The sequence below is a fragment of the Liolophura sinensis genome, chromosome 8, assembly GCF_032854445.1.
Source record: "Liolophura sinensis isolate JHLJ2023 chromosome 8, CUHK_Ljap_v2, whole genome shotgun sequence".
In the NCBI taxonomy this organism is placed as follows: domain Eukaryota; kingdom Metazoa; phylum Mollusca; class Polyplacophora; order Chitonida; family Chitonidae; genus Liolophura; species Liolophura sinensis.
In genome coordinates, this window is record NC_088302.1 from 34512636 (window position 1) to 34527653 (window position 15018).

Genomic DNA, 15018 nt, shown 5'->3' on the forward strand with positions numbered 1-15018 from the left:
ACAGGAGCCGTGCACTGTGGTCTCTCAGGTGTACATATACTGTATGGCGATCCTGTACTAGTTACAGTTCGACCACTTCAAGCAATACTGTCCGGTTGCAATTTTATCCGTCAAGTGTTATCTTTTCAAATCTTAATTGGAAACTAACGTGAACAGTTTAAAATGTGCAAGTTAAATCCTACATGTAAGTCCTTTTCGCATACGCCTACAGACTGCCATGCGTTGCTGAGGCCCAAATAATGACTGCTCCTTTGTTTACATCATGGCGGAGAACTTTGCACGTTGATAAAGAAGAGCACGTGAAGATAACACCATAGCTATTTTCCCAGTATGGAGCTGAAGGTATATGTTCCCGCAGAACTTGTATGGAGTGTTTAGACAGTTGTAAACCAGAATAAACAAGGTCTGATATCATTGTTTGACTAAGGGAAAACGTGTAAACCGGTGCAGTCTACAACGTTGGTTTATTACTACAGCAACAACAACAACATAGGTTATCAGATAGTGCATGGTGAGACCTTGTCTTGTCCGCTTTAGACCACATCTGATGGTGTTACCTGGCATACAGTATGGTTTCACATAGCATCCCAGGTGTTCTACCCAGTTAGTTTAAAACTACCTAGTCCAGCATTACGGCACCTCCCCTCCAACCTTATTTTGAAGTGACTACTGTACAGTCATGCATCCTTATATTTACTTTTCTTGGAGTTGTGCCAGAGCTCTGCAAACTCACTCACCTATTATAGTGTGTCTCCTGGGAAAGTACAGACCTCCACAAATATGTACGGTACAATTACGGTAGTTGTAGAATGTAACTCAGTATCGAGCAACACAAAGTGTTGATAGAGCTACAGGGAGAAACTACTTCTAATGAGTCGGAAACACGGTAAGCCAAATTTGCTGCATCTTCACACGCATATTAAATATTCCCTAGCGTAAACCAATTTCAACCAGGTGGTTTCCATAATCAACTGGCCTGTTCTGAATCTTGCCAAATCAAAAACGATCAGATAGTGCTTATCGCTTCAGTCGTAACATACTGCATCCCGTATCTGACCAATGACTTTCGTAGCATTTGGCTCCATTGAAAATTTTACAAAAGTTATCTAGTGGGTTTTGGACCAGGTGAAAACAGGTTTTTGACTAGTAGTTCACATTTGTGTCGGTGAAGCATTGCAGTAGTTGCATCCTTAAAATGAACTAAAAAAGTAAGTCCTTCTCAAATCATTGTTTGACAATTACCAAGATATTTGCCCAATCATTGGGAAATTTTGCACACCGGATCTCAGTAATCAAGTCAACAGACTGTAGCGAGGATTACCCTGGAGATACAGATGTGTTCCAATGAGCATGCGCAAACGCATTTTGAAAATTTTACAAATAGATCGAAGATAATTTTGACTACCTGTACGACTAGATATTGTTAAAATCTGGTATAACCACCACGCTTTTGTATCACACTGAGACAGTCAGCTCGCATCATGTGAATGAGGCATGTGATCCGATTTTGAGGGATGACTAACCACTCCTCCTGAAGCAGATGTCTGACGTCATGAAATCGTAATACAGCAATGCACCGCTTGTTTCAACTGGTCCCACAAATGTTCAGTGTGATCGAGATCCTTGCTTAATGCTCTCAATACCTTCATGTTCAAAGAAGACACTTATTACTCTGACACAATGTGGACGAGTATTGTCGTCCACAAAAAGAGATCCATTGCCATCTTGAATCTGTTTGTAAAATTTTCAAATTTCCGACAGATAATGCATTTGTGCATGCTCATTGGAACACATGAGTATCTACAGGGTAATCTTTTTACAGTGTGTTGACTGGATTACTAAGATATTGCTTGCAAAATTTCACAACGATTGGGCAAATATCTTGGTAAATGCCAAACACTTTTTTGGGGGAAACTTAGTTTTGATGCGCTGTTTATGTCGGGGTGGGGAAAATGTGGCTTCAGTGGGAACTCCTCCACAAACGGGGGGGCGACATTGTTTACACTCACCATGGCCATCATGATGGATAGGGTTCATTTTAATGTGGTGTGATAATCTTCGAGACCTGCAGGCAACTGATGAGTGAAGGTGAGGCCGCCGAAATTGTAGCGTGCATATTTGTGGAGCTCTGTACTTTCACAGGAGACGCACTATAAGTGTGTGAGGTGGGAGCTGGCAGAACTCTGGCACTTAACTCCAAGTAAAAGTAAATGTAAGTATGCATGATGGTACTCTAGTGATTTCAAAATCATACTGCAGTGAAGGTGCCTTCATGTAGGACTAAAACCAGCTAAGTGTGAACTCTGTTATTCAAACAAGTTGACATGAATTAGATGTGCAGCATGTTATTGTTAAGCTCCTACGTATACATCAGTAAGATGTATATAAGTCCTCCTTCCTCATACATGGGTGCATATATTGTACCTTAAACCCACATTTTGTTCTGGCTTGTTAACTAATTTTATCTGCCCATTTCTCCGTCCATATCTGATTAACTCTTGAAATATAGATAGTTAAAACCAGTTCATTAACATTTCTGTCAGAGGATCTATTAAAAATTTTAGTTTTGTGGACCATAAACTAGCAGAACTTTTGTGCAGTTGGAAACAGTTCTGCAGTTTGATACACTTTCATATATTCAAGTACATGTACTGTAGTTCAGGCAATGAAAAATGTTCTTTAACCTTTGTGATTTTCCCTATGCATTCTCCAGAATGACTGCAACTTACCATTGTTCAAGTTTCAACAAGGAAATAACAATCAGACTCAAAGCAAATTTTACTGAGTCTATCGAGTTGAAAGGAACAAGGAGGTCAAGTACGGATAACTGATAAATACAGTTAGTACTTTTGTAAGACATCTTATTTAGTTAAGCATATTCATTGTCAGCACATTTTTCTTTCTGTTTGCAGAAACTAAAGGAAGAAAATGCTGCTCTGCGAAAAGAATTATTGGAGTCAAGGTATGATCTGTAACAACATGTGTCTTTCTAAACCCTTTTCTTTTGCTTCACTAGGTAAAATGAAAATGATCAGATTTTAACCAGATCAAAGGGTCTGATCATTCCTAAGGCAGTTTTATTAAATATAGGGATGGAGATGGAAATTTTTCATAGCGTACTGTACATTTATATGTACAGCAAATCCTATGTATTTTCTTAATATTGGCTTCCAGCAACCTGCAGATGGTCGTGGGTTTCTCCCCGAGCTCTGCCCGGTTCCTCCCATCATAATCCTGGCCACCGTCGTATAAGTGAAAATATTCTTGAGTACGGTGTAATTTTTGTACAACATCAGTCAGGTTTATTCCTGTGGGGTGACTAGAATAAAACACAGCCCTTCTGCAGTCATTTGACAAACCTCCTGACTTAAATCTGCATCCATTCCAGCAGCCGCTGCACTGATTCAGAGGCTGATCCACTGTAGTGATAACAGATTTGGGGTCTACGTGGCCATGAGAGTCAGCAGGCAAGGACCCAGGAGCTTTCCACCAGTGGCGTCGCTATGAGTTGAAGTCCAGCTCATGCTGGCCTCCTCTTCAGCCGCCAGAAGACTGCGGATGGTCATGGGGTTTTCCCTAGCTTCAGCCCGGTTTCCTCCCACCGTAATACCGGCTGCCGTTGTATCAGTGAAATACTCTTGAGTACGGCGTAAAACACCAATAAAATAAATAAATAAATAAGGCACAGTGACAGATTATCAGAATTTCAGCTGTATAAGCTAGCAGCTGTTAAAGGGATTTAGATTTATTGCATTAGTAAATTCCTGTATGCATACATCATGTTTTAATATTCTGATTTGTGTGTAATTTCATTGCGTCATCAGGACGCTGTACAATCAGTTGGTGCAAGAGACATCCCACGAGAAGTTTGATGAGAGGAGGATTAACATGTTAAAGTCTCAGGTGATCCAACTGGAAAGACAGGTATGTTTACAAGCAGGTCTGTTTACATCGAGGAGCACTTCAACAAAGGTTCTGGGAGCAGGATTTATGAGGTGCTGGCTCAAACCAAGCCTTGGACAGGGTATTTGTCTTAAAGGCTTGACTTTGTTGACTTTCTTCCATCAGTATGGTGCACATACATCTGTACATCACATGTGGGAAAGTTTGTCACTAAGTTGCCAAAAAGCCGGTGGTTTTTGCGCCAACCTCTCATATTTCCTTCTAACATAAAACTTACCATCATGGTGTGAGTAAAAATTCTTGGGATGGCATTAAATAAATAAATTAAAAAATAAATAAATAAATAAATATTTAATACAGATTTAGAATGATTTGTTTTCCCCCCAGCATATTTGTCATAAATGGCATTGTTTGTTTTATTGCGCCATAAAAGCTAATTGATGTATTGGAGAATTTTGAGAGAGATTTTGAGCAGAGGGAATTGTAGTGCATGGTTGAGTAACATTCCGTCCACTTGTTCAACTTGTACATAAACAACCTTCATTATTTTTGTATAAAACAAGAAATCTGAATGCTGTTTGTGCATCAAAGATGTATCTTGGGACACTGATGATTCAGGTATTATATTACTGGAAGGAGTCAGGGATATAAATGTTGAAACTCATATCAGCATTATTTTATTATAAATCAACTTTTATGTGCGTCCACACTTAAATAAAAGACCCTTGTTGTTAATGAGCAATAGTTTGTGGGTGAAATGAAAGAAGACTGAAAATTAACTGTAACTTTGTCTGCATACAGCTGCTGGTGATATCTGATGCTTGACCTCTAGATCCAGAACTATTATGGAGGTGGAAAACGCCCTCAGCTGGCTAGTTCAACAGTGTAGGTTAGTACAGGTTTTAACACGAGCCCTCACTGGTCTAAAGTGCTTTTTTCTCATCGCAGCTACCGTATTTCTTCAACTATTTCGCATTTTTAAGGGTTTACAAGTTTACCATCATCAGAGCTTCATGTAAAAAACATTTTTTTCAGTGTAGGGAAAGAAATCTTGTCAAGTTATGCTTCAAACAACACCAGGTGAGCATGCGAAAGGGTTGAAGAAATAATGAATGGTCCCATGACTAATAAGGGTCCCGTGTTCAAATCCATCTCTGACTGGTTGGATTGCAGCTTTTTTTGTCAGGTGATCTGTCAGGTAACTGAGTGTGCATGTACAAGAGGGCAGTGGTTTCCTCTAGTACTCTTTAGTCTGCACCCAAAAAAAGCGTACCACTGTCACCGTTTACTGCTTACCGTATTGAAGAGAAAAATTCAATCAAATAAATAATCAAGGTTAGTATGGAGTGTTGAAAACCTTGGAATTCTTCTAGGCCTTGAAAAGCTTAGAATTCTTCGAGGCCTTGAAAAGCTTGGAAAATAAGGGGATTTTATAGTTTGGCCTGGAAAGGCTTTGGAATTGAGACTACAGAGCCAACCTGGAACTACTGTATATATGCATAGTATTCTGACATTCTCTTGAAATGCAGAACAACAAATGACTAATATAGCTTATGCTGGATTTGAACTCTGGCATAAACTGTTACCTTGCCATCTCTTTGAGCTGAGTAAAAGCTCATGTTAGCTCCCTCTTAGGTTGTACGTGGATATACTTGAAATGTTTTGTGAACGTCAGTACAAATACAAGAACAAGTTTAAACTGTTGGTGGGTTTGAATTGCTACAGTTCAGACTTGCTTTGACCAGACAAGGGCTGTTTGAAACCAGTTCTCAAAACTAAAGTTTGTCAAATACTGAAGGGCCTCCATGGCCTATTGCCATCTCTTTGAGCTGAAGTAAAGCTCATGTTAGCTCCCTCTTAGGTTGTACGTGCATGGGAAGGCTTACCTGCAACAAAGTCGTGGGTAAATTTCCCCCTAGGGCTCTTCCCACTTTCTTACCACCACAACATGTCTAAAGCCGGCTACTGTCATATAAAGTGAAATATTATTTAGTACAGCAAATAAATAAATCAAATATTGAACTTGCTAAAGATTTATCATTTCCTCCACCCATAAATGTGCCCTGTAAGGGAAATATACTTGGGCATGGTGTTAATCACGAAATGAACAGTTCAAATATGATAAATGGCCTAAAGTTTCGTATATGAGTTACTGTCGTTTACTTTCGCACAATCCGAGTTTGCAGCAAGATGACAGCAGAGAGCGATCAGCGCCCCAGCTGTTTCATTACTCTTCATGGCACTTTGCAGCTCTGGTTGCTAATACTCGCCACATGGGGTCCAGTCACTGACAGTGAGGTGTGCAGCTGTCCCGACTAGTAGGCCTACATGTACATCTCTGAATATACCAGTGAATGGAATCAAAGAAAGTATTAAGACAGGCGATGTCTATTATAAACCTTTAAAGCCATGCAGTGTATAAACGGATATTTGACACGACACTCCACATGTGTAAAGATACTGGGTAGTCATGCCTAATCTTCCAGAGTTTTCTCCCAAATTCCCATTTATCACAAAATAACAATAATAAAACAATCAACCTGTTGCAAAGTTCATGCACAAAAATCATCATGATTAAACCTCAGCAAAACATGAACTGTTGGTGGTCAAAGCATAGATTAACTGCTCAGTGAAGCATGAGCTTGTTTATTTCTTTCTTGAACTGTCCATATAATCCCCTGACCACCCTTGATGCTCTCCTGTGGCACCCAGACAGTAACAACAACAATCCCCATAATGAATCCTGGGATACATTTTCCAAGTTCCAGGGCGAAACTTTAGGTCATTTAATAATGGGATAATCCTCGTCAGAGTTATCTTTTTTTATATTCAGGTTGTTCATTTCACTGGACATTTCGGGACCAGATGTGCCTGTTCCTAGATCCAAACTGATGGAAATCGTGGAAAGACTGGAATCTACCAGAATCAAAGTATACAAAAACATTGAGGTAATAGAAATGGCCATATTCTGGGAAGTTAATAATGCTATGTTTAATAATTGATAACTGAAAGTATTTCATAATCTGTATGTTACTTAGTTTGTACCTTAGGATCTCTTGCATGTCAAATTCCTCATCTTCACATATATACAAATTTATGTTATTAAGCAACCACTGTTATCAAGTAAACACTGACCATACTGTATATAATCATGATGTTTACAATGGGAGCACTCAGTATCCCTGATGAGAATGAAAGTTTGAAACTGCAGTTGAAATACAACAGTGTAGAAATTTGAGAATGTTTCTTTGTTGTTGTTTTGTTTTTTGTTTTTTTTTCATATTATATATATCTTTCATATTGGATATCCCACATAACTGCATTTTTTTAGTGGAAAAAAAATACAGAAAATCAACTTTATTCTCTTTTCCTTTCAGAACACCAGCGTGGAGGCACTGTCCAAACCCATGGAGTTTTTCAGTGATTTTGTGAAACCTGGCAAACAAGGAGAAGTGTCTCTGTTTGACATATGTTCAGGCAAACTGGATCATGTGAACCTGAAACAAGTGGTGAATATTTAATAGTCGTCTTTCGATACTTTCTGCCGTTTTGTGCTACATGGTGTCATGTGACATTCGAAAAGTTGGGAATATAACAAGAACGTGTATCTGTGGCATGATGTGCGCTCAGATAGTTTATTGCTCTCAACGGCAAACAAGGTCTTGTGTGGAAACCATAAACCAGTCATACCCTGTAATTCATTGACGTCATTCATTTAACAGGGCTGGTGTATTCCAAGTATTTTTTGCAGGACATCATGTAATGCTGAAAAAATCAAGGTTGTCCAAGACAATTGAGTTTACCAGAAGAGATGGGAACTGTTAAAAGAAGTAGGGTAACTCTGTACTGGTATTTCAACAGTAGTCAAGGTTAACAGAGTGCTTTCGTAATTCTTTTAACTTGTACAATTTTTTCAACATTAAAAGAAAATATTTTTGGCAGTAATTCAGTCATAATCATTCTTTTATTAAAGGAAAAGAAAACCATTGTTTCAGCCATGGCTATATTGAAAATTTCTGCGAATAAAATATAGAACCAATGCATAACACAAGTGATATGAACACAGATGCCATGGAAAGTTACCTAATCTGTGGCTGAGTGGGTTAACATGCCAGCACTGGTGCAGTGACCCTGGATCCTTCCACCAATGCGGTTGTAGTGAGTTTTAGTCCAGCTCGTGCTGGCTTCCTGTCTGGTAGTACATGGAAATATCTGTCGGCAACTTGCAGATGGTTGAAGGTTTTCCTCGGGCTCTGCCCGGCTTCCTCCCACTATAATGCCTTCTGCCGTTGTATAAGGGAAATATTCTTGAACACGGCATAAAACACCAATCAAATTATTAAATAAATCAAATCTTCCCAATAGACAACATCCTGTATGGTGCTATGCCTATCTTCAAGCCTGGCGATTGTTTTCCATTGAAACTGGCACAACTTTTTGACAGGCCAAACTCGAGTCTCGACTGTGTCATCTGTACAAGGACCTGTTGACCGTTCATGAAGCGCTGACCAGCCCTCAGACTGACTCCAGGTTGACTTCAGTGCTCACCTGTCCAGCCTCAGCTGACCGTCTGACCACTCAGCTGTTAAAGGCTCTGGCCAGACTTGAAGATTGCACCAAGGATCTCCTGTCCCTCTCGCTGCTTTACCCTGCGGCTCCTTGGGTAAGCTATACATGGGCATATCATTCACAGTTGATTTTTTATGTTTACCTGTGACAAGCAACTCTGCAAGGCGCTCAATATGTCTGTCTGTTAGTTGTTTGCAAATCTCAGTGTCAGTATATCTGTTAACTGTTTGGTCTAATTTTTAACACCTGATACACTCAATGAGTGAGACTTGGTTCCAGAGGACGTGATATAATTTTGTTATATTTTCTTGGAGCGGACACTTTTCAAGGGAACTTTTTTTTTCGAATTTTTTTGTTTTGTTTTCTTTTGGACGAAGAAAAACGCAAGTGATAACAGATAATGTTTTAAGATATTTTGTACCCCTTCAAATGGAAATGTGATGGCTAAACTTCATAGGTTTCATGTTTGTGCTCTTGAATTCATGTGTGTGACAAAGCTGTTGGTAAATATATGTATATATTTTTTTGTTCATAGTTTTGAAAAAAATTATTTCATTATTTGATGAACCATATGTGTGTGAATATTTTCATTTCCTATAAAGTCAAGCAGTGATGTTTTTTCTTTTGAACATTCAGCCAGTTTTAAAAAGACCATTGACTGGTGAAGTAACACTAGACAAAGTTGTCTCCTCTTTACCAACTCTTCCACGGTCAAAGGCAGGGGAGGTACAAAAGGTCTTAGAGGCCCTAACCAAAGTCACCAATCACAAACTTCATCTACGAGATCAAGAGGTAAAAATCAGCCAGCAAAATTTCACATTTTTGATCTCTTTTTTTTCTTTGATGTATGTATATTTATGTACCGATATACATAACTGATGAGACCATGTGCTTTATTCCTACTCTCGCTGGTATACCTGCAGCTGCAGTTCCACTTCAACAGGTCTCAGTTATCTGCTGGTGATTATTTCCCTTGATTTATCCTCCACCACTACCATTTGGCAAGAGACAAATTAAGTATGAATATGATGATGTTAAACACTAATAAAATATTATATTAACAATGTCATTTTAAATTAAATTTTTCTTTCCGCTCCTTGATTTTGGGTCTCTGCAGTCCATTGCCATTTTAATAGATCTGATAAATCATGTGAAAAATAATCATGGCAGTTTGTAAAATATTTTCTTTTGCAGATGCCATTGACAGTATATTTAATACATGAAATTTTGATTTTGAACTTACAGGTGAAAGCCTTGAAAGATGAAGTGAACTTCCACAACACGGTGTACAACCTCCAAATTGAGTACATGCAGGCTTTGTTTGAAGCAGTCAAGTGCGTGACCTAGGTGATACATGGACACTGTATCTCATTTTCTTTTCATTTAATGTTAACAACAAGAAAATCAGTGGTAAATCTAGATAAGCCATTAACTAATGTGCCTCATTTTATTTCCTTTTCATATCATAAACTAGAAAGTCAGCTGTCAAGATTAACCATCAGTTGATTCTTTACTCATTTTCTTTCTATTGGTTTACTTTTTTTTTTTTTGGCCTGAAATCTACAGATATGGGAATGGTGTTGGAGTTATGTCAGACTATATCCAGTACAAATTTGATATTTCTGGTCACAGTTGTAAAATCAAATGTTCTCATATTTTCACACATGCAAATTCGATTTCATTTCTATAGGGCAGGCTACAGAGATTTTGAAGATAGTGTGGAGGAGTCCCTATGTAAGCCATTGACAGGTAAACATCTCAGACATTTGTATAGTGTTTGTAGGCTATACGTGTAAGTTTGCGCCCTGGGTGTCAGCCACACAATTGTTTGAACTTATGTGAAAACAGTTCATCGTATTGAATTGAAACCTTGTACATGGCTTCACCATTGCAAGTTACAGATCAAGTTTAAGTTGGGGATCCCTACGTCCAGTTTTTACAAAATTACAGCGGCTTTTATCCAAATTTGGACTCTGACAAGGGTTCATCATATTCAAAATGAAAACTCGGTGGGTGGCTTCTCCATAAAAAGTTACAGATCAGGTTTGAGCGATCTTGTATTTAAGTCAAAATTTCAAATCACTTTAAAATTGTTATTTCTGATGTGACAAGGTCAGGGTATTGTTTTTGACAACGTAAATTCCGAGTAAGTTATTGGACAACAGATTTCAGCTAAAATAATGGAAAAGAACATACCAAGTCTAATTTTGACTTAAGTTTAAGATCATTTCATGACCCTGGGACCTCGAGAACCACTCGAGTGTCACATGAGCTTTTCATCTTGATTTGCTCTTGTTCCTACTGTTCCTTCAGGAGCTCAATAAAAATGGCTTCTGGCAGCAAGTTATGCCCCTTTTTTATGATTTGTTGGTTTTTCATAACGTTAAAGTTATACAGACCTGCTTTACTTTGAGCTTTTATACTTGACCCAGAAGCCTGTCAAATTCAAAACTGCTCTAGTGTTGTGCAGTTACTCTTCGTTATCACACCCCTTTTATGTTGGCAGTGGATATGACTACGGTTATGAAAATGTGGAGTTATTATTTTCTGCCCCATAGAAATACTATGCCGTTACAAAGAGCTCAAAAACACATCCTCAGAAGAAGACCTGCGCCTTTTCCTGAAATCCTTTAAGGACCAGTCAGATAATGTAAGTATTAGATATTATCCTCTCTATTTACATAGGTTAGTTGGTTGGTAACTTGCCTAGGGTCAGTGGTTTTACTGTTTTCCATCTCTTCAAATTTTTTCCAAACCAAGTCATTTCAGGGAGTTTGAAAAAGAAATGTAAGCTGACAAAATATAGCTGTCTTTCTCAGTAGACGATTGTGGACCTGATAGAAAGCATCATGGCCTCAGTCTTGGATTCATATTACACAGGTGTAATTTTACTGCATTTTATAACAGTAAAATGTATATAATATAACCTCGGTATACAGAAAATAGAATTGACCCAAATAAAATTCCCCACATTGTGTGAATTTAGAAAAAAAAATTGCTATCAAAAGAATTAAACTGTTAATAAGGTCTTTTGGTTACAGATGGTAGATTGTAAATCATACAAAGCAATGAAAGCCTTTATTTGAACTATAGTGTATGTCACATACTGATGATCAGTCAGTCGATCGATCAAGTTTTTGTCAGCACACACATCTTTTTAAACAGACTCTGCCTACAAGTAATAATTACATTTCTTGAAATATATTTTGCTGAAAGACAGTCTTTCAACGTAAAGGAATATCATAAGTTTTATGGCATTTTATGTTCTACAAGGCGAATTATGCAGTGCCAGTTATAAGTATGTGTAACTAGTAAGTGCTCCATTGGCGGCCATGTGATAAGCAGTAGATCATGATTAGCTATCTTGTGACATCTCGCAAACCCTGTCACGCTCAGCAGGTGACAATGACCACTGAAACAGCACAAATTTATGTTGTTTTTACATTGCTGGTATGAATAAGTGGGGTTAAGTTTGTTATTGTCATTCATGGCACTTTCAGTAAAGTAACACTTTAAGTGAAAATTCTTGGGCGCAGCGTGAAATGCCATTCATATACACATATTTGTAACAGTGCTTATAAGTTTCACATAAAATTCTGTGTGACATAATGTTTATAATTTCAGCTGGAATTCACCATTTCTTCCTTATCCAGATTACACAGCACTGACGGTGAAAGTCCAGGTGAGCTGGCATTACCATTTACCATGTAAAAGATAAACCTTTTGAATCGTGTCATCACGATATGGCTCTACGATATGGTGCCATATGTGGCATTCAGCCATAATCAATCATGGATTCAAACTGCAATATTCTTTAACATGGCAAAGAAAAGCCATTATGCGCAGATTCTCAGTACCCGCGAGGCCTTCCAGCAACCTTCAGATTATCGTGAGTTTTCTAAACCCAGTTTCCTCCCACCATAATGCTGGCCGCTGTTGTATAACTGAAATATTCTTGAGTATGGCGTAAAACATCAATCACTTAAATAAATAAAGCAGTACTTTTCTGTGTAGGGGTTTGTGTCATCTTGTACCCAGACCCCTCAAAAAGAAATGATGTAAAGCATTTAACCAACCAACTAAACCACTGATATATATGTTTATCTTTCAGGACTAGAGGGGCTGTCAGCATTTGGAAGGGACTTTTTCCTAGCCATTGAGAAGCAGTGTCAACAGGTGAAGAAAACAAGAGACCAGAATGCAAGGGACAATATAGCTCTGAAGGAACAACAGGATAAGCTAGATTCGGCTTTAGCGGAGCTGCTAGAGCAAAGGGAGATAATAAAAGCACCGTCGGATAACAGCGGAGAAACAGAGAGCAAATCCTCTGCTACAAACAAAATGGTGCTTCAGAAAAACAAGGAAGAAGGTCCTCATGTAGAGTTCCACCTCAAAACCGATAAGAGCTCGGACCAAAATTCAAGGATTTCATCTCAGTTGGATGAAATGACTTTGAGTAGCCCACCCAAAGATGTGTCAGACAGAGATAGTGATAGCTCATCAGTCAGTAGTCATAGAAACTCTAAGCTCCGCCCACCTTCTGCAAGTGGTCCTCAGTCTTCTGCCAAGAGCCCAGTTAGTTACTCTAAAAATAGGACACTAAATCTGAGGCGATCTGGAAGCCTGTCAAGAGTCAGCCAATCAAAAAGTCCCACCTTTCTACCTGGCTTGTCAAATGAAAATTCTCAGTCAACTGACTCCATTTCGGCAGACATTAATAGGCCAGTGACACAGACTGGAGCTAAAAGTTCACGCAAAGGAAGTGATTCAGCAGAATTGCCTAAAAACCAAACTGCGTTACCCAGAAGGAAAATACCAACTCTAAAGGCCCCGTTTCGATAACCTAACTAAAGAAGGAATGACTGTGATAGAAAACAAAAAAAACACTGTGAAGTAACTGGTTCACACAAATCAAAGAAATATTTTTTGATGTTCCAGCTGAAAATGTTTTTGGAGTGTATATGTATTTAATTGACACGTTTATTTTCGTCCACTGATCTAACAGCATATTGTTATTTGTATATACATATAGTGCAAGCTAGGCTTAAGTTCTGTATTATGCTTTGAGCTTGCCAGTGGTTTTTCAGTGGACTCATTGTAGAATGTAAAACATTTCTTGGGATCAGTTTTATGTGAAGCATACTTCGCGTTAAGTGTACTTAATATCTGTATAATACAGGTTGTGATGGGAGATTTCTTGGGGTCAGTTTCATGAAGCGTACTTTGCATTAAGTGTACTTAATATGTCTACGCTATAGGTTGTGATGGAAAATTTCTTGTCAGCTTCCTGAAGCATACTTGCACTTCGCATTAAGGGTACTTCATATCTTTACAATATTGGTTGTGATGAACGATTTCTTGCAGTCAGTTTCATGAAGCATACTTCGCATTCAATGTGCTTCATATCTCTACAATACTGATTGTGATGGAAGATTTCTTGGGGGTATACATACGCATACTTCGCGTTTATAAGTGTACTTCATATCTCTACAATACAGGTTGTGATGGAAGATTTCTTGGGGGTATACATACGCATACTTCGCGTTTATAAGTGTACTTCATATCTCTACAATACTGATTGTGATGGAAGATTTCTAGGGGGTATACATACGCATACTTCGCGTTTATAAGTGTACTTCATATCTCTACAATACAGGTTGTGATGGAAGATTTCTTGGGGGTATACATACGCATACTTCGCGTTTATAAGTGTACTTCATATCTCTACAATACAGGTTGTGATGGAAGATTTCTTGGGGGTATACATACGCATACTTCGCGTTTATAAGTGTACTTCATATCTCTACAATACTGATTGTGATGGAAGATTTCTAGGGGGTATACATACGCATACTTCGCGTTTATAAGTGTACTTCATAGCTCTACAATACAGGTTGTGATGGAAGATAAGGACTTGTCTAGCTAAGTGTGCTTCATGGAATTTCGCCCTGGTCGAGTATTGTTGAATATTTAGGTAAAATGTCCCAAATTTAATATATTTTCCATTTGGCTAAATTTCAGATTGGTTTTGGAATTTTACTTATTTATTTAGGAATATTGAGCCTTTGCTGGTTCAAACAGGTTAAGCACTGGGATCACTGCAACTGTCAGAGCCATTGACCAATATGGTCGCATGTTCAAATTCAACCCCCAGCTGTCTCAGCTCTAGCTTTAAGTCACAAGGTTTGTCAGATACCTGCTAACAGCGGTGGTTAACTCCAGTTTTTTTCCACCCTCAACCAAAAGCACAAGTGAAAACTCAACAATGTTTAACACCAACGAAATAAATAAAATACTTGAACGCAGTAGCATTTATATATGCAATGAAAAGTAACAATTACAGGTATCATAATACAATAGTACAACTCCGAAAAATGAAAAACTGCCATCATCAGGTGAACATTACAAATATCACCAATTCATTCTCCTGTATCTATATATTACAATTTAACAATTATTCTACATTTTGTGGCTTTGTCTCCATACCTGTATATACATCTGTAATGTTCACCATGAAATTAAGTTCTCCTGATGATGGCAAAATAA

At 38.3% G+C, this 15018-nt stretch overlaps 1 protein-coding gene across 1 annotated transcript; it reads left to right on the top strand.

Annotated features, from left to right (window-relative positions):
• The first annotated feature begins 268 nt into the window (after window positions 1-268).
• On the top strand, window positions 269-14452 carry LOC135473452 (uncharacterized). Its single transcript, XM_064753302.1, is given in 13 exon segments — window positions 269-342; window positions 2913-2962; window positions 3825-3940; window positions 4705-4792; window positions 6737-6851; window positions 7281-7412; window positions 8348-8566; window positions 9109-9264; window positions 9718-9815; window positions 10163-10221; window positions 11031-11122; window positions 12097-12154; window positions 12584-14452. Coding segments are annotated over 13 exon segments (1926 nt in total). The 5' UTR covers window positions 269-330; the 3' UTR covers window positions 13315-14452.
• Window positions 14453-15018: the final 566 nt, after the last annotated feature.